We start from the raw sequence: 18,940 nt of genomic DNA on the forward strand, positions 1-18,940 counted from the left end.
CAACTTCAATTTGAAGTGGTGAAATTCAATGGTTCAGATTTGTAATCAGTAAAATAATTCTTGAATAAAGCACATCAATTTTTGTTTGGGAATTTACCTAGAAAAGGATTAAGTCTGAACAAATGTTTGCTTCCATCCCAAGGATACTGATTTTAAACTAGAACAGTTGTAGCACTAACTTTACTTGAATTAATAAAATATTCAACTCCCTTTTCAAAAAGTGCCTTAATGAAAAGTATTAAAATATAACCAGCTTACACTACAGTTATCAATAGTTGGTGTAAATAATGGCAGATATCCCTGAATGGTTGCTTTTTGTGCAGCTTCTAAAATTGCAGAAAGCTTGATGTGACCATTAGATCGCCCCTAATTTTTACATTTTATATAGCTACAATCTACCAAAAAACCTGACCTTGAGCGAGTTAAAATCTGCCCTTTCGCGTAGCTTTTTTAAACAAAAACGACCAACCAACCAGGCATATGGCCGTAGAATGTTTGACTAATGCTTAGTTGCATATATAAGATTGGTTGGCTATTCTGTTTCCCCTACGTTGCCTCAAACATATTTATTTCATAAGTTTCTCCCCTGCATAACCAAACCTCCCCTTACATTGTGTGTGGCGTGGGGGAGGGTGGGGAGGAGGAGACAAAAAGAAAGGGCGGGGAGAAGGAGAATGTAACTGCTGTACAACTTTTAGCACCTTGAGAGATTTGTTTAAGGAATACATCCAAATTTCTCTCCCACACTGTAGTTATCTTCCACTTCTGATCTATCTTGAGCTCTACATTTCTCTGCTATTATTTGAGGCTCAGGTAGGTGGCTGAGTTCGATACAGCAGCATCTTGGTCAAGAGTTCAGTTAGAAGTGACCAGGTGATTTGAAGTATGCTAGATCAAAATCCTTGAACTCCAACAGTGCTGTAGGTGTAACCACATGGACGGTGGCAGTTAAGGTGACAGCTTATCACCGTATCAAGAGCAAGTGGGGATTGGCCTGTGCCATCTACTTCCCCAGGAAATAATTTAAACCACTTGGTATTTGGAATTTGTTCTGCTTGAAATCAGGGCAGTACGGTAGCACAGTGGCTAGCACTGCTGCCTCATGGTGCCGAGGTCCCAGGTTCGACCCCGGCTCTGGTTCACTGTCCGTGTGGAGTCTGCATATTCTCTGTGTTTGCGTGGGGTTCACCCCCACCCAAAGATGTCCAGGGTAGATGGATTGGTAACCCTAAATTGCCCCATAATTGGGGAAAAAATGAATTGGGTACTCTAAATTTATTTTTAAAATGCTTGAAATCAGTTTTTTTACATGGCTTCTGAAGGAATTATTTTAAATCTAAAGTAACATTTACTATGCTATTTAAATCAATAAGTTTTATTTTTTTTAAAGAAAAGTTACATAGTATCAATCAAACTAGAATCTTGAATTTTTTTCATTACATCAGGAGTGTATTTTTCCATGAAAGCTACTGGTTTAGTAAAGTGCTACCAGGCTTCACTGCTGCTACCCGTTCCAATCGTGATTGAACCTACAAAGGGAAAAAAGTTTCAGTTGTTAAATGCCAAAATTTAGTCAATCATGTAAAAATGCTCAATACAATTAATCCTTGTTACTAGCTGGAGAGGTTAATAACTAGCAACAAAGTGAAAAATAACCTTGATTGTCTTCCTAAAGCCACATGGCACAGACTACGTTTGCTTCCATTTTGATTTAATAGTTTAGCCTGGAGCAAATTATTTGTCTGTTGTCAGAGGCTTGTAGCTCAACTGTGCCACTCGATATAAAGCATAGCTTTTTAAAAAGTAAATTTAGAGTACTCAATTATTTTTTCCAATTAAGGGGCAATTTAGCGTGGCCAATCCACCTATCCTGCACATCTTTTTGGGTTGTGGGGGTGAAACCTACCCAGACACGGGGAGAATGTGTAAACTCCTCACGGACAGTGACCCAGAGCCGGGATTTGAACCCGGGTCCTCGATGCCATAGGCCGCAACGCTAACCACTGTGTTGCCCTATATAAAGCATAGCTGACCAGGATACACTCGCTCTTACTGCCTGTGATCTCAGTTTTTTTTTAAATCGTGATAACAGTAAATTAGCTATAGTCCCAGAGCTGAGGGAGAGCTGACTGGTGGTGATTTAACCTGAGGATCACCACACCTTGGGTGAGGGGCAAGGTTGAGAAGGTGGGGCCTTCATGAATAACCTCACCTGATCTGGGATAACTACAGTGAACATGATCAGGCAATAAAGATAATGCTACACGAGATGAAAAATGGTTCACATTATGGAGTGATGGTTGAAGGACAAAAGTACAAACATAATGCCAGCTTCAAATATGCCCACTATAGCCAATAAAGTACAAGTATTGCTTGTAGGAAAATTAGCTAATTATTGCACAGCACACTCCTACAAACAGCAACAAAATAAATGACTAGAATGTTGTTTTGTTGACTGAGGAAGAACCACTGTGGCTCAGGCAGTTGTCTGCTTCTGATCCAGAATGCTCTATGTTCGAGTTCCACTTGTTTGCTATGGAATAACTGAGCTGTGTGTGTCTCAGTGCTGTACTCCAGCCCAGCTCCAGAATGCTCCAGGTTCAAGTCCCACTTGTTGGTTATGAAAGAACCCAGCCAGCTGGGCAGAGAATTTAGTAGGCATCTCTATCAATGCTGTACCCCAGCTCGGATACAATGGGGAATGTTAGTAGCAGGAAGGGCATCCAGCTGTAAAACTACCTGTCAATCTAAATATGGTTGGTTATGAAGGGTCATCAACCAGCATTGTGGCGACACCATGGGGAAAAGAAACCAAGAGAGGGTAAATGAGCCCTTGCCTAATGTCTTAAGTTAGTACCTTGCACAGTATCGACCAAAATTTGTGCTCAGAGGAATTTGAACCCACAATTTCCTTTTGCTCCAGCAAGACTAGTACCAACTGAACCATTCCCCAAGGTTGTAATAACAGCAAGAACTTGAATTAGTTGTAAGCTCGTCCAGGAGGAGCTGGACGCAAGGCGTGGAATTGCAGAATGCAGATTTCCCGAAAGAACAAAAGTCCCAGAAAGCAGGGAATGGTAAAAGTGAAGAGTGAAGTCAAAAAGGGGAAAAATAGGTACTTGAACAAAGTTCTTGTTACATGAACTGTGTACTTACTGAAAACATTAGAATACAAGATAAATTGTTAAGTTGTGTTAGCCATGCAATTCTGTATATATCTGCAAAGATGTAGCTGGGGTGAAGTAGTATTATAGTTAATCTTGTTTAATAAACGTTAACTTTCAATAAAATTATCAGCAGTCCTGTGATTCTGTTTATCCAAATATCAAAACAAAAGTTAGGATCATCATGCCAGGTTCCATCCTAGGATCTATCTTGCCCAGTAGTAGCAGCTGGAATTGTAACATTCATGTGTGATAAAATAATCAAGCAGATTATGGCTTGGAGTAAATGTGTAACAGCACAGAAGCATCAAATTAAAATAGGCCAGGTTTAGAAAAACTAGCAAAATTGCTGAGGTGGAGAGAAATTGATGCACAGTATTGATATTTATCTGAAAAAAAGTTAACAAAATGTGTCCCATTTTTAAAAAGTACTTAAAGTTTCAAAAGATGGTGAATAAATTAACTTTAATAAGCAAGCTGGAATTTAAGTAGATGGTTTGAAATGTCTGAAAAAACATGAGAGCTTGTTTAGTGGAGTTGCTGCCTCATGGGGAGTTCGTACCCGGCCCTGGGTCACTGTCCATCGTGTGGAGTTTGCTCATTGTCCCCATGTCTGTGTGGGTCTCACCCCCATAACCACAAGATGTGCAGGGTAGGGGGATTGGCCACACCAAATTGCCCCTTAATTGGAAAAGTTTTTAAAAAAAGATTGTTTTAAACATAGTTTATTGCCAAGACCATCAATAAATTGTGATCAAAGCACCATGTTCAATGCTATGCACTACCCCTGTAGTATTCAACATAGAATTACAGTATCCTAATGAGCCCATACAATGCTCATGAGAAGTTAAATTCAGGGAAATGGAATAAATTATTAAAATAGAAAATCAAAATAAGTAACTCATCTTAAGGATCAAATTTGGCAATTCAATATAAAAAACTGAGGAGCAATAGATCAGGAAGAAAAAAAGGAGGGAGGGATGCAATATGAATTGCAAGCATTATAGCAGAAAGATTTAAAAAGTGATCTAAGTGAGATCCTTTTGCATTCATCCGAGGAAGAGCAAGGGACTGAGTCGCACCAGTGGTAAATTGATGACCAACAAAATAAGATGCAGAAATATAAATGTTCATGCAGTGGTGGGGGTGTTTAAAAATAAATTCAGAAGGGCTTTTCGTGTTGAAACTGGGGAAGGTCGGAAAAGCTAGATTGATCATTTATTTCATAAATACCTCCAAGATGTCTGTTATGAGGAACAAAAGGAAAGGTGCTGGCTATTGCTCATCGGTTGGACAAGTAGAGAGAGATTTAATCTGCAGCTGACCAGGATCATTTGTGGCTAACACTCAGTGCCCCAAAGGGAAAGGTTGTCCAAATAAAGCCATTTGCAGTTTCAAGTTACCTGATTGAAATTCTGGCTGAGCCTTGTAAGCACTGCATTGTGTTCCACCATTTTTTTCTGGTACATGGCCAACTGAGAAGATTCACCAGTAAGTTTTTCTGCAATATAAATAATATAACCCATTAAATTGATTATCTCATTATTTTCTTTGAAACTGGAATCTGAGTATTCCATGCTATTTCTCACAAAGTTAAGCCCAAATGTAATCTTGAAGGGCAGCAGGCTTTGAGCCCAACTACTGAGGAGTGTGTAATTACAGAACATTTTTACATGGGCAGTTCATACAAATGTGAAGACTGAAATTTTAAAAAGTTAGCATAAAATCTTTCATATAGAATTGATCTCCTGTGGTGTTGTTTGCAGGTGAAGTGGAGTGATGAAGTCAGGAGAATAATTGGGTCAGGATACACAGGAGTAATTTATTTTAACATCTTTCCACATTTTTACTCCAATGCCATATTAATTACAAACCCTAGAGAGGGCTATCCTAGTGTTAACTGTGAAGAGGCTTCCATCTCAGGATTTTAAAAGCAAAAGAAAGTAAGTGTTACGTGACAGGATTGTTAATTGCTAAGTGCCAGACAAGGTTTTAGATTATTGGAAGAGCAACTTGGCAAAGGTCTATATTGTACCAAATTGTGTATAGAAAATTATCAATAAAACAAACACACCATACATATAGCCCAGTTAATATTTTGGGCAGTAAAGAAGAAGAAATTAATTATTTGGTAAGTACCTGCAATGTAATTCTAGGCAGGGTGCAAATGCATATCACAAAACACACAATTCTATATCATATGCACAGTGCAATAAAGCACCAACTATATTCTATTCACTTAGAATCTCAAAATATTTTGTGCATTGCAATTCCAATGTTTCCTGCACAGAACAAAGTCTAATTGCTTTCAGTGGGAGGAAGGTTAACGTCTGTAAAAGAGTTCAGTGTTATTCAATCTACACGAGCAAAGGTAACAGTTGTTCATCTTATAGATGCAGGCTGAGGATATTACAACGTTATCTGCAGAAATTAAGCATTACTTAAAAGGGATCATAATCCCCATATATCCCGGGGGTGGTGTCCCTTTTGTGATGCTCCGCCCCTACAACAGTATGCTGCATGCCATACAAACAGCCTCAGGATATAACGTGAGGCACACTCCTAACGCTCCGCCCCGATGGGCTGAGTTCATGATGGCGTGGCTCACTTATCCTATTTTTTTCCGTGAATCCGGCATGTGGCCGGCGCCATGTATATGCGCGGCCACATCCGCAGGTGGGGCTTTACGCTGTGTGCCTGCTAGCTCCCCCAACAGTCTGGTGCAACTTTTGAGCTGTTTTTTTCTGGCGCAAAACGCCACTGTCCCCACGCTGGCATCAGCACGTAGTCTTCAAATCGGAGACTCCAGCCCATGGTTCTCACTCCTAAATCTAACAATCTACATTTTTGTCCTTTGCGATCTTCGCACATAAATTAAATAACATTGAGTAAAAAAAAAGATTTGCAAATTGTCCAGGTGCAGGACAGGGCAGGGAAGTTGGTGGTAGCTCCAAATCAGATTAACAAGGTCTTGAAGGAATTCTATGAGAGGTTGTACAGGTCAGAGCCACCTGGGGGAGGCCGGGAGATGCAGGAATTTCTAGATGGGCTGGAGTCCCGAGGTTAGGGGAGGGGGACAGGGCTACCTTAGAGGGGGCGATAGTGGAGTGGGAGATAAAGGATGCAGTCGGGGACGGTGGCAAGGCCGGAGGGTTTCCAGTGGAATATTATTTTAAAATTCAAAAATAAGCTGGTACTGCTGATGGCGGGGATGTTTGAGAAGGTGATAGGGGAAGGGGGTGTGACCACAAACTTTGGGGCAGGTATCGATTTATCTGTTACTTAAGAAAGATAAGGATCCAACTGAGTGTGGGTCATATAGGACCATATCACTTTTAAACGTGGACGGAAAGATATTGGCGAAGGTACTGGCATGTAGGCTAGAGGAGTGCCTCCCGATGGTGATAGGTGAAGATCAGACGGGGATTGTGAGAGGGAGGCAGCTCTTTTTGAACATTGAGGGTATTGAACATGGTTATGGTACCGGCAGAGGGGAAGGAAACAGAGGTGGTTGCGGCATTGGACTCCGAGAAACTATTTGACCGGGTAGAATGGCGTTAGCGACAGCACTGCACCCAACGGCCCCGGGGAGATACTCGGAGTCCGGTAGTAATAGCTTTGTTGAGAATTTGGAGGCAGTTTCGACAGCACTTCGGGTTGGGGGCAGGGTCAAGGGAAATGCCGATTCAGGGGAACCTAGATTTGAGCCAGGGAAGTGAAATGAAAAAAAAAAATGAAATGAAAAAGTAAGCTTCAAATGAAGTTACTGTGAAAACCCCCTAGTCGCCATATTCCGGCGCCTGTTCGGGGAGGCTGGTACGGAAATTGAACCGTGCTGCTGGCCTGCTTTAAAATTTATTTAGCCCTGTGCTAAACCAGCCCCGTGGGATGGAGATGTGAGGAGAAAGGAATTAGGACACAAAAAGATTTGTTTCTTGGGGGTCATTTTGCAGGATTGAAGGAGCTGGGAGCGGAGTATGGGCTGGAGCAGGGGTAAATATTTATATACATGCAGGTTCGAGACTGCCAGAATAATCAGAGGTTCCCAGTAGAGCCGGCTTCCACATTGCTGGAAGAGGTGCTGACGACGGGGACTGGAGAAGGGGGTAGTATCAGTAGTTTACGGGGCTATTTTGGAGGAGAAGGCGCCGCTAGAAGGGATCAAGGCAAAGTGGGACGAAGAGTTGGGAGTGGGTATGGAGGAGGGGTTCTGGTGTGAGGTGCTCCGGAGGGTGAACGCCTCCACCTCGAATGCGAGGTTGGGGCTGATCCAGCTGAAGCTGGTGCATAGAACACACCTTACAAGGGTTAAGATGTATGTGAACATTGCTTGGGGGGGGGGGGGGGGGGGGGTGCAAACCACGTTCACATGTTTTGGTCCTGTCCAAAGCTGGAGGATTCCTGGAAGGTTTTTAGGGTAATCTCTAAAATGTGCATGTGAAACTGGACCCAGGCCCTCGGGGGGGGGGGGGGTGGGGTGCATATTCAGGGTGTCGGACCAGCCGGGTTGGAAACAGGCACGGAAGAAGATATTGTAGCCTTCGCCTCGTTGATCGCCCGAAGGGGGATCCTTTTAGGGTGGAGATCAACCTCTCCACCCTGGCATGGCAGGGGGACCTGCTGGAATTCTTGATGCTTGAAAAGGTCAAATTTGAACTCGGGGGAAGGATGGAGGGATTCTACAATTCATGGGCGTTATTCATGATGCACTTTCAAGAATTAGATCACATGGAACATTAGGGGGGTTGGGGGAATGCGAGGGTTGGGGGGAACTATGTGTGTTAGTGGTGCCTAGGGCTGATTCCGGATTCCTTTCTGTCATTTGTTTATGTTAACATGCGGTCTAATGTTTTGGGGTTTGGTGGGAGGATGGGATCGTTGTTATTGATATGGGGATTGACATATTTGTTACTGATTATTGTTGGGTGTAAATTTGGGAGAAAATGTGAAAAAGGAGAATAAAAAACTTTTTAAAAAATGATTTGCTGTCTATTTATGTAATCAGATCATGCTTCAATTTAGATTTATTTTCTGGCGCACAGCACCGAGGACCCGGGTTTGATCCCATCCCCGAATCACTGCCCATGTTGAATTTACACATTCTCAGTGTGTCTGTGTGAGTCTCACCCCCACAACCCAAAGGTGTGCGGGTCAGGTGGCTTGGCCACGCTAAATTGACCCTTAATTGGAAAAAATTTGGATTGGGTACTCTCAATTTGTTTTGAAAAAATTAAAAATTTAGATTTAATTTCTGATTAATACATCATGGGTACAAATGCAATTATCAAAGGTGAAATGTCCCCGATGGGATAGTCAATGGCCACAAGAGAATTGTATTGATCAACTGCTCTGCAACTGGATTTAATCTCCTGCTCTGGTGCAGACAATACTCCAACCAGACTCTCCAGCATCTGGTAATGGCAACATGAGCACCCAGTAAAAAGAGTAGGATTACTGCTTTAATCAAGTGAGAAAGTAAAGCATGATTTCTGGCTGTTAGCAACACCCTCCTGTGTCTTGCAGTTAGAGGGAGATGAAGCCTGGATAGGACCCTGCAATGCTGGAGTGCGTTTTTACTGCTTGAAATAATTGGATTCAAAACTCTCCTGTTAGAATAATTGGAGTGCTGAAGCGATAAGAAGGTAGAAAAATGAACAAAATGTAGAAGAGAAAAGCGAAACTTTTCCTTTTTCACTCACTCCTATCTGCCACCATATAATGAGAATTAAATAGATTAATCAAATCAGTCGACAAGATTTTATGCCAGTTTCAGTTGCCATGCAGGCAAGATTTATAAATGAATCAGGTCAACCTTATTAAGTGGGGAAAACTCCCTAATGCAAAAGGAAGTCAAACAACAAAGAAAAGTACAGCACAGGAACAGGCCCTTTGGCCCTCCAAGCCTGCGCCAACCATGCTGCCTGTCTAAACTAAAATCTTCTACACTTCCGGGGTCCGTATCCCTCTATTCCCATCCTATTCATGTATTTGTCAAGACGTCCCTTAAACGTCACTATCGTCCCTGCTTCCACCACCTCCGGCAGCAAGTTCCAGGCACCCACTACCCTCTGTGTAAAAAAACTTGCCTTGTACATCTCCTCCAAACTTTGGCCCTCGCACCTTAAACCTACGCCCCCTAGAAATCGACCCCTCTACCTTGGGAAAAAGCCTCCGACTATCCACTCTGTCTATGCCCCTCATAATTTTGTAGACCTCTATCAGGTCACCCCTCAACCTCTGTCATTCCAGTGAGAACAAACCAAGTTTATTCAACCTCTCCTCATAGCTAATGCCCTCCATACCAGGCAACATCCGGTAAATCTCTTCTGCACTCTCTCCAAAGTCTCCACATCCTTCTGGTCGTGTGGCGACCAGAATTGAACACTATACTCCCAAGTGTGGCCTAACTAAGGTTCTATACAGAAAGCATGCAGTATGCCTTCTTGACAATCTTCTCCACCTGTGTTGCCCCTTTCAGTGACCTGTGGACCTGTACACCTAGATCTCTCCGACTGTCAATACTCGAGGGTTCTACCATTCACTGTATATTCCCTATCTGTATTAGGCCTTCCAAAATGCATTACCCACATTTGTCCAGATTAAACTCCAGCTGCCATCTCTCCACCCAAGTCTCCAAACGATCTAAATCCTGCTGTATCCTCTAGCAGTCCTCATTGCTATCCGCAATTCCACCAAACTTTGTGTCGTCCGCAAACTTAATCAGACCAGTTACGTTTTCCTCCAAATCATTTATATATACACTACGAACAGCAAAGGTCCCAGCACTGATCCCTGCGGAACACCACTAGTCACAGCCCTCCAATCAGAAAAGCACCCTTTCATTGCTACCCTCTGCCTTCTATGACCTAGCCAGTTCTGTATCCATCTTGCCAGCTCACCTCTGATCCCGTGTGACTTCACCTTTTGTACCAGTCTGCCATGAGAGACCTTGTCAAAGGCCTTACTGAAGTCCATATAGACAACATCCACTGCCCTACCTGCATCAATCATCTTTGTGACCTCGTCGAAAAGCTCTATCAAGTTAATGAGTGACGACCTCCCCTTCAGTATTCTGGGGTATATCCCATCAGGCCCTAAGGACATATCCACCTTAATATTTTTCAAGACGCCCAACATCTCGTCTTTTTGGATCTCAACGTGACCCAGGCTATCTACAGACCATTCTCCAGACTCAACATCCACCAATTCCTTCTCTTTGGTGAATACTGATGCAAAGTATTCATTTAATACCTCGCCCATTTCCTCAGGCTCCACACATCCCTCCCAAGTCCTTCAGTGGGCCAACCCTTTCCCTGGCTACCCTCTTGCTCCTTAAATACGTGTAAAAAGCCTTGGGATTTTCCTTAACCCTATTTGCCAATGATGTTTTGTGACCCCTTTTAGCCCTCCTGACTCCTTGCTCAAGTTCCTTCCTACTTTCCTTATATTCCACACAGGCTTCTTCTGTTCCCAGCCTTCTAGCCCTGACAAATGCCTCCTTTTTCTTTTTGACGAGGCCCATAATATCTCTCGTTATCCAAGGTTCCCGAAATTTGCCATATTTGTCCTTCTTTCTCACAGGAACATGCCGGTCCTGAATTCCTTTCAACTGACATTTGAAAGCCTCCCACATGTCAGATGTTGATTTACCCTCAAAACATCCACCCCCGGGCAGCACGGTGGCACAGTGGTTAGCATTGCTGCCTATGGCGCTGAGGACCCGGGTTCGAATCCCGGCCCTGGGTCACTGTCCGTGTGGAGTTTGCACATTCTCCCCGTGCCTGCGTGGGTTTCACCCCCCACAACCCAAAAAGATGTGGAGGTTAGGTGGATTGGCAACGCTAAATTGCCCCTTAATTGGAAAAATAATTGGGTACTCTAAATTTATTTAAAAAAACATCCACCCCAATCTAGGTTCTTCAGTTCCTGCCTAATACTGTTATAATTAGCCGTTCCCCAATTTAGCACATTGACCCGAGGACCACACTTATCCTAGCCACCAGCAGTTTAAAACTTATTGAATTGTGGTCACTGTTCCCAAAATGCTCCCCTACTGAAACTTCTACCACCTGGCCGGGCTCATTCCCCAATACCAGGTCCAGTACAGCCCATCCTTAGTTGGACTATCTACATATTGTTTTAAGAAGCCCTCCTGGATGCTCCTTACAAACTCTGCCCTGTCCAAGCCCTAGCACTAAGTGAGTCCCAGTCAATATTGGGGAAGTTAAAGTCTTCCATCACAACAACCCTGTTACTTTTACTCCTTTCCAAAATCTGTTTACCTATTTGCTCCTCTATCTCCCGGTGGCTGTTGTGAGGCCTGTAGTAAACCCCCAACATTGTGACTGCACTCTTCTTATTCCTGATCTCTACCCATATAGTGTTGCAGACCTCGGAGGTGTCCTCCCACAGTACAGCTGTGATGTTCTCCCTAACCAGTAGCGCAACTCCTCCACCCCTTTTACATCCCCCTCTATCCCGCCTGAAACATATAAATCCTGGAACATTTAGCTGCCAATCCTGTCTTCCCGCAACCAGGTCTCTGTAATGGCAACATCATAGTTCCAAGTACTAATTCAAGCTCTAGGTTCATCTGCCTTACCTGTTATACTTCTTTTTTTTTTATAAATTTAGATTACCTAATTATTTTTTCCAATTAAGGGGCAATTTAGCGTGGCTAATCCACCTACTCTGCACATTTTTGGGTTGTGGGGGCGAAACCCACGCAGACACGGGGAGAATGTGCAAACTCCACACGGACAGTGACCCAGAGCCGGGATCGAACCTGGGACCTCAGCGCCGTGAGGCGGTTGTGCTAACCACTAGGCCACCGTGCTGCCCTCCTGTTATACTTCTTGCATTAAAACATATGCACTTCAAGCCACCAGTCCCAGTTTTCAGCAACATCTTCCTCAGAGCCAAACTGGCCCCATTCCCTAGTTCTCCCTCAATTTTTTCACCTTTTGACCTATTGCTCCAGTACCCACCCCCGTCATGGCATTGCTATTGAATTAAAAGGGGACATGCTAGACGAATGCCGAAGTAGCTCACTGGTAAGGTGCAAAGCCAAATTACAGGAAAAGTAGGTTAGAGTTGGAAAACAGGGATTCATATTAAGCTCAGCTAACTGCAACTAAAGCCATTAGATTATCCAAAATCTAATTCAAGAAGGTAGTGGGGGACAAAGGGGAGGTCATGTAGCGCAGTAAGTAGTGTCCCTGCCTATGAGCAAAAGCTCTGGGTTCGACTCGGTTGACCGTGTGGATCAGACTGGTGCTTACAGCATGGGATTTGATCCTCATTTCTGCTGGGGTGGATTTGGGATGCACCACCTTGCCCTACCCATGGTGGTCATTGTGGCACTCTGGGTCGGATCCACTTTCAAGCAGAGAACTGAAGAAGAAATGGTTGACAACCGCAGCTGCAATGATTTTTTTTTTAAAAAAGCTCTTGTCAGGAGCAAGAGGGGGAACAATAACAATTTGTACGTATATAGAGGCTGCTAATGAAGAGAAATATCCCAAGGTACTCACATGGGTGCAGTCAGGCAGAATAGCCACAACATTCATGAGATATTAGGAAAGGTGAAAGGAGAGCTAAGAGAGGGCATGAAAAATCTTTGGCGGGTAGGATCAAGGAAAACCCCAAGGCCTTTTACACATATGTGAGAAATATTAGAATGACTAGAGTGAGAGTAGGTCCGATTAAGGATAGTAGCGGGAGATTGTGTATTGAGTCTGAAGGGATAGGAGAGGTCTTGAACAAGTATTTTTCTTCAGTATTTACAAACGAGGGGGGCCATATTGTTGGAGAGGACAGCGTGAAACAGACTGATAAGCTTGAGGAGATACTTGTCAGGAAGGACGATGTGTTGCGCATTTTGAAAAACTTGAGGATAGACAAGTCCCCCAGGCCTGACGGGATATCCAAGGATTCTATGGGAAGCAAGAAATGAAATTGCAGAGCTGTTGGCAATGATCTTTTCGTCCTCGCTGTCAACAGGGGTGGTACCAGAGGATTGGAGAGTGGCGAATGTCGTGCCCCTGTTCAAAAAAGGGAATAGGGATAACCCTGGGAATTACAGGCCAGTTAGTCTTACTTCGGTGGTAGGCAAAGTAATGGAAAGGGTACTGAGGGATAGGATTTCTGAGCATCTGGAAAGGCATTGCTTGATTAGGGATAGTCAGCACGGATTTGTGAGGGATAGGTCTTGCCTTACAAGTCTTATTGACTTCTTTGAGGAGGTGACCAAGCATAGCATGGTGGTTAGCATAAATGCTTCACAGCTCCAGGGTCCCAGGTTCGATTCCCGGCTGGGTCACTGTCTGTGTGGAGTCTGCACGTCCTCCCCGTGTGTGCGTGGGTTTCCTCCGGGTGCTCCGGTTTCCTCCCACAGTCCAAAGATGTGCGGGTTAGGTGGATTGGCCATGCTAAATTGCCCGTAGTGTCCTAAAAAGTAAGGTTAAGGGGGGGGGTTGTTGGGTTACGGGTATAGGATTGATACGTGGGTTTGAGTGGGGTGATCATTGCTCGGCACAACATCGAGGGCCAAAGGGCCTGTTCTGTGCTGTACTGTTCTATGTGGATGAAGGTAAAGCAGTGGATGTAGTGTACATGGATTTTAGTAAGGCATTTGATAAGGTTCCCCATGGTAGGCTTATGCAGAAAGTAAGGAGGCATGGGATAGTGGGAAATTTGGCCAGTTGGATAACAAACTGGCTAACCGATAGAAGACAGAGAGTGGTGGTGGATGGCAAATATTCAGCCTGGAGCCCAGTTATCAGTGGCGTACCGCAGGGATCAGTTCTGGGTCCTCTGCTGTTTGTGATTTTCATTAACGACTTGGATGAGGGAGTTGAAGGGTGGGTCAGTAAATTTGCAGATGATACGAAGATTGGTGGAGTTGTGGATAGTGAGGAGGGCTGTTGTCGGCTTCAAAGAGACATAGATAGAATGCAGAGCTGGGCTGAGAAGTGGCAGGTGGAGTTTAACCCTGACAAGTGTGAGGTTGTCCATTTTGGAAGGACAAATATGAATGCGGAATACAGGGTTAATGGTAGGGTTCTTGGCAATGTGGAGGAGCAGAGAGATCTTGGGGTCTATGTTCATAGATCTTTGAAAGTTGCCACTCAAATGGATAGAGCTGTGAAGAAGGCCTATGGTGTGCTAGCGTTCATTAGCAGAGGGATTGAATTTAAGAGCTGTGAGGTGATGATGCAGCTGTACAAAACCTTGGTCAGGCCACATTTGGAGTACTGTGTGCAGTTCTGGTCACCTCATTTTAGGAAGGATGTGGAAGCTTTGGAAAAGGTGCAAAGGAGATTTACCAGGATGTTGCCTGGAATGGAGAGTAGGTCATACGAGGAAAGGTTGAGGGTGCTAGGCCTTTTCTCATTAGAACGGAGAAGGATTAGGGGCGACTTGATAGAGGTTTATAAGGTGATTAGGGGAATAGATAGAGTAGACAGTCAGAGACTTTTTCCCCGGGTGGAACACACCATTACAAGGGGACATAAATTTAAGATAAATGGTGGAAGATATAGAGGGGATGTCAGAGGTAGGTTCTTTACCCAGAGAGTAGTGGGGGCATGGAATGCACTGCCTGTGGAAGTAGTTGAGTCGGAAAAGTTAGGGAGCTTCAAGCGGCTATTGGATAGGTACATGGATTAGGGTAGAATAATGGAGTATTGGTTAACTTCTAAGGGCAGCACGGTAGCATTGTGGATAGCACAATTGCTTCACAGCTCCAGGGTCCCAAGTTCGATTTCGACTTGGGTCGCTGTCTGTGTGGAGTCTGCACATCCTCCCCGTGACTGCGTGGGTTTCCTCTGGGTACTCCGGTTTCCTCCCACAGTCCAAAGATGTGCAGGTTGGATGGATTGGCCATGAAAAATTGTCCAAAATTCTATGAATAACCTGGGACAAAAGTTCGGCGCAACATCGTGGGCCGAAGGGCCTGTTCTGTGCTGTATTTCTCTATGTCTATGTCTATAAAGCTGGCCATTAAAATGTTCAAGCCAGAATCAGGTGAACTCCTCAGGGCATAAATGGTGGTTATAAATGCTATTTTTCTGGACGGCGCAGTGGGTTAGCCCTGCTGTCTCACGGCACCGAGGTCCCAGGTTCGATCCCGGCTCTGGGTCACTCTCCATGTGGAGTTTGCACATTCTCCCATGTTTGCGTGGGTTTCGTCCCCACAACCCAAAGATGTGCAGGGCAGGTGGATTGGCCACATTAAACTGCCCCTTAATTGGAAAAAATGAATTGGGTACTCTAAATTTAAAATAAATAAATAAATGCTATTTTTCACCAATCTTTAATTCAGTGGTCAGCTTGTCAGCCAATTGCTTATATACCGAACAGTTCGAGAGTCAAGAGTTTGATCCCATCAACTGGAGGGAGGCTTATGCTAATATTCAAAAAGGACAACGGGTCAGAATTGGAAAGTTATAGACCCAGTAGTATGTTTTCAGTAATGGGAAGATTGCCAGAAGGGATACTTTGATCTGTCTGAACCTGGGCAGAAAACAATTTTTAAAAAGAGGCCCACAAAACTGGAGTCAATGGGAATAAAGGGGAAAACTCTCCACAGGGTGGAGTCATACCCAGCACATGATTGTGGTTGTTAGTCAACCATCTCAGCTCCAGGAGATCTTCCGGGTAGTGTCCCGACAAGTAACGTTTGTGCCACACAAATGCCAGGCAATGATCAATAACAGCGAATTTAACTATCGCCCCTTGACATTCAATGGCATTGTCATCACTAAAACCCCACTATCAACATTTTGGGAGTCACAATTGACCAGAAATTGAATGGAACTTGTCATATAAATACCGTGGCTACAGGATTATGTCAGAGGCTAGGAATCCTGTGGCGAATAACACACCGCCGACTCCCAAACCCTGCCCACTATCTACATCGTACAAATCAGGAGTGTACATAAGAACAAGGAACAGGAGTAGGCCATCTGGCCCCTCGAGCCTGCTCCACCATTCAATTAGATCATGGCTGAACTTTTGTGGACTCAGCTCCACTTTCCGGTCCGGACACCATAACCCTTAATCTCTTTATTCATCAAAAAACTATCTTTATCTTAGACTTCCAGTATCCTCTGCACTTTTCGCTTTACCACTCATCTTATTGTCTGGAAACATGGACACATTGCCCTTGGTCCCCACCTCCAAATCATCTATGTAAATTGTGAACAATTGTGGGCCCAACACTGATCCCTGAGGGACACCACTAGCTACTGATTGCCAACTAGAGAAACATCCATTAATCCTCACTCTTTGCTTTCTATTAATTAACCAATCCTCTATCCATGCTACTACTTTACCCTTAATGCCATGCATCTTTATCTTATGCAGCAACCTTTTGTGTGGCACCTTGTCAAAGGCTTTCTGGAAATCCAGATATACCACATCCATAATCCCCACTCTTTGCTTTCTATTAATTAACCAATCCTCCATCCATGCTACTACTTTACCCTTAATGTCATGCATCTTTATCTTATGCAGCAATCTTTTGTGTGGCACCTTGTCAAAGGCTTTCTGGAAATCCAGATATACCACATCCATTGGCACCCCGTTATCTACTGCATTGGTAATGTCCTCAAAACATTCCACTAAATTAGTTAGGCACGACCTGCCCATAAACCCTAACCGCGTCTGCCCAATGGGACAATTTTTATCCAGATGCCCCGCTTTTTCTTCCTTGATGATAGATTCCAGCATCTTCCCTACTACCGAAGTTAAGCTCACTGGCCTATAATTACCCGCTCTCGACCTACCTCCATTTTTTAAACAGTGGTGTCACGTTTGCTAATTTCCAATCCACCAGGACCACCCTAGAGTCTAGTGAATTTTGGTAAACTATCACTAGTGCATTTGCAATTTCCCTAGCCATTTCTTTTAGCACTTTGGGATGCATTCCATCAGGGCCAGGGGATTTGTCTACCTTTAGCCCCATTAGTTTGGCCATCACTCCCTCCTTAGTGATAACAATCCTCTCAAGGTCCTCACCTGTAATAGCCTCATTTCTATCAGTCACTGGCATGTTATTTGTGTCTTCCACTGTGAAGACCACCCAAAAAACCTGTTCAGTTCCTCAGCCATTTCCTCATCTCCCATTATTAAAACTCCCTTCTCATCCTCTAAAAGGACCAATATTTACCTTAGCCACTCTTTCTTGTTTTATATATTTGTAGAAACATTCTTGATCATTTTATGTGCAGGAATAGTTTGTCCCCATTGGCTCAGTCCAGTCCCTTGTTGATCATCTATCAAATTTCCTCTTAGCCTTCTTCTCTCCAAGGAGAACAGTCACGACCTCTCCAATCTCATAACTGAAATTTTGCAGTCCTGGAACCACTGTTGCAAACCTCTTCTGCGCTCTTTTCAGAAAGGTTAAAACCTGGATTTGAACCAGGAATCTCTTGATCTAATGGATGACGGTAGCCCAGTTGCTGACGTACAATGTCACAATACCCTGACATCAAAACCAGTTTTAAACCGACTTTGCCAAACATACCCAGAAGCCACCAGCCTTGCAGGATCCACCAGTCTGCGCAGACAGGCACCGATCCACACAAACATGGAACAGGTGGGACTGCACCCGGGTGGGGGATCTCTCGGGCCATCAGAGACCCATGGGTGGTCTCCCTGAAAAACCCACAGGGTGGCCCCCTGGCCCACAGGCACTGCCACCTTAGCACTGCCAAGGTGCCCAGGTGACAGTGCCAAGCTGGAAGCAGCAGCCGGGGTGCAAGTGCAAAGGTACCCAGGTGCTAGGGTAGCATGGGCAAGGGCATGCCCATAGGAGATTTGACGGGGGGGGGGGGGGGGTGCAGGGCAGGGAAGTAGGGCCTCTGGGAGGTCAGGGAGGTGACAGGTAGGGAGGGGCCTGTAAGTGGGCATGGGGTGCCTGAAGAGGGGGGACCCCATAGCATGCAGAGAGCAGGATACATTTTAAAGTCTGGAACCCCTCATGTGGAGCTTGTCGATAAACCACCGCTAAGACAATGTGCGTTATTACCGATGTTGCCTTTCATCCGCTCGTACTCTTTGGCGGACTCCGGCAATCGCTCCCAGTCCATCGTCCGAGAGTCGGGACTCCCGCTCGCCTGAAAATCGCGCGGGATGTTCTGAGCGGGGAGACTTCCGGGAGTCCCGGTGACGTGTGGGCGCGTTGTCCTGGAGACGGCTGTAACAAAAGGACCGCGCGCGGCCGGCTCCATGGACACTGAGCAGCTGAGTAGCGAGCTCGAGCAGGAGAGACAAATGCGGTGAGAAGGTGGTAGAAGGTGCTCCTCACCTCGGGGCTATTGGCCAACCCACTATATCCTTCACATTTTATTTTGCAGCATCAGTGTAGCCCGCCCCCGCCGTGCCACCGCTATCTGCACAAACGCAACTATTTTCCGGGGCTCTCGGTTTGCCTATGTTCAGTAATAGTTACGGGTGCGCTTCGAAAGCCGGGGTGACTTTTAGGCCATCACCCGACTTAAAAGAAAAGCTTTCTGATGAAAGACCTTTGCAAATGCGGAAGCACGCACTTAGTCGCAAAAAAGATCCCCGCCAAATCGTTTTTTTTCCATAGAATTTACAGTGCAGAAGGAGACCATTCGGCCCATCGAGTCTGCACCTGCTCTTGGAAAGAGCACCCTACCCAATGTCAACACCTCCAACCTATCCCCATAACCCAGTAACCCCGCCCATCACTAAGGGCAATTTTGGACACTAGGGGCAATTTCTCATGGCCAATCCACCTAACCTGC

At 44.8% G+C, this 18,940-nt stretch overlaps 1 protein-coding gene and 1 long non-coding RNA gene across 2 annotated transcripts in view; one reads left to right on the plus strand and one right to left on the minus strand.

The window, feature by feature from the left end:
- Nucleotides 1-1,359: 1,359 nt before the first annotated feature.
- LOC119977713 lies at nt 1,360-18,359 on the minus strand. The gene is made up of 3 exons (XR_005463267.1): nt 18,199-18,359; nt 4,568-4,665; nt 1,360-1,529 (listed from the first exon to the last, which is right to left on the minus strand). It is a non-coding gene; the product is annotated as an uncharacterized LOC119977713 (long non-coding RNA).
- The window catches only part of ccdc169 (coiled-coil domain containing 169), a 127,119-nt gene continuing 126,515 nt past the window's right edge, over nt 18,337-18,940 (plus strand). Inside the window, exon 1 of the mRNA XM_038818897.1 lies at nt 18,337-18,448. Within this exon, the coding sequence (XP_038674825.1) occupies nt 18,399-18,448 (50 nt within the window). The 5' untranslated portion in view covers nt 18,337-18,398. The remainder of the gene's footprint in view (nt 18,449-18,940) is intronic.

Source organism: Scyliorhinus canicula, chromosome 14 (genome assembly GCF_902713615.1).
Source record: "Scyliorhinus canicula chromosome 14, sScyCan1.1, whole genome shotgun sequence".
Classification (NCBI taxonomy): Eukaryota; Metazoa; Chordata; class Chondrichthyes; order Carcharhiniformes; family Scyliorhinidae; genus Scyliorhinus; species Scyliorhinus canicula.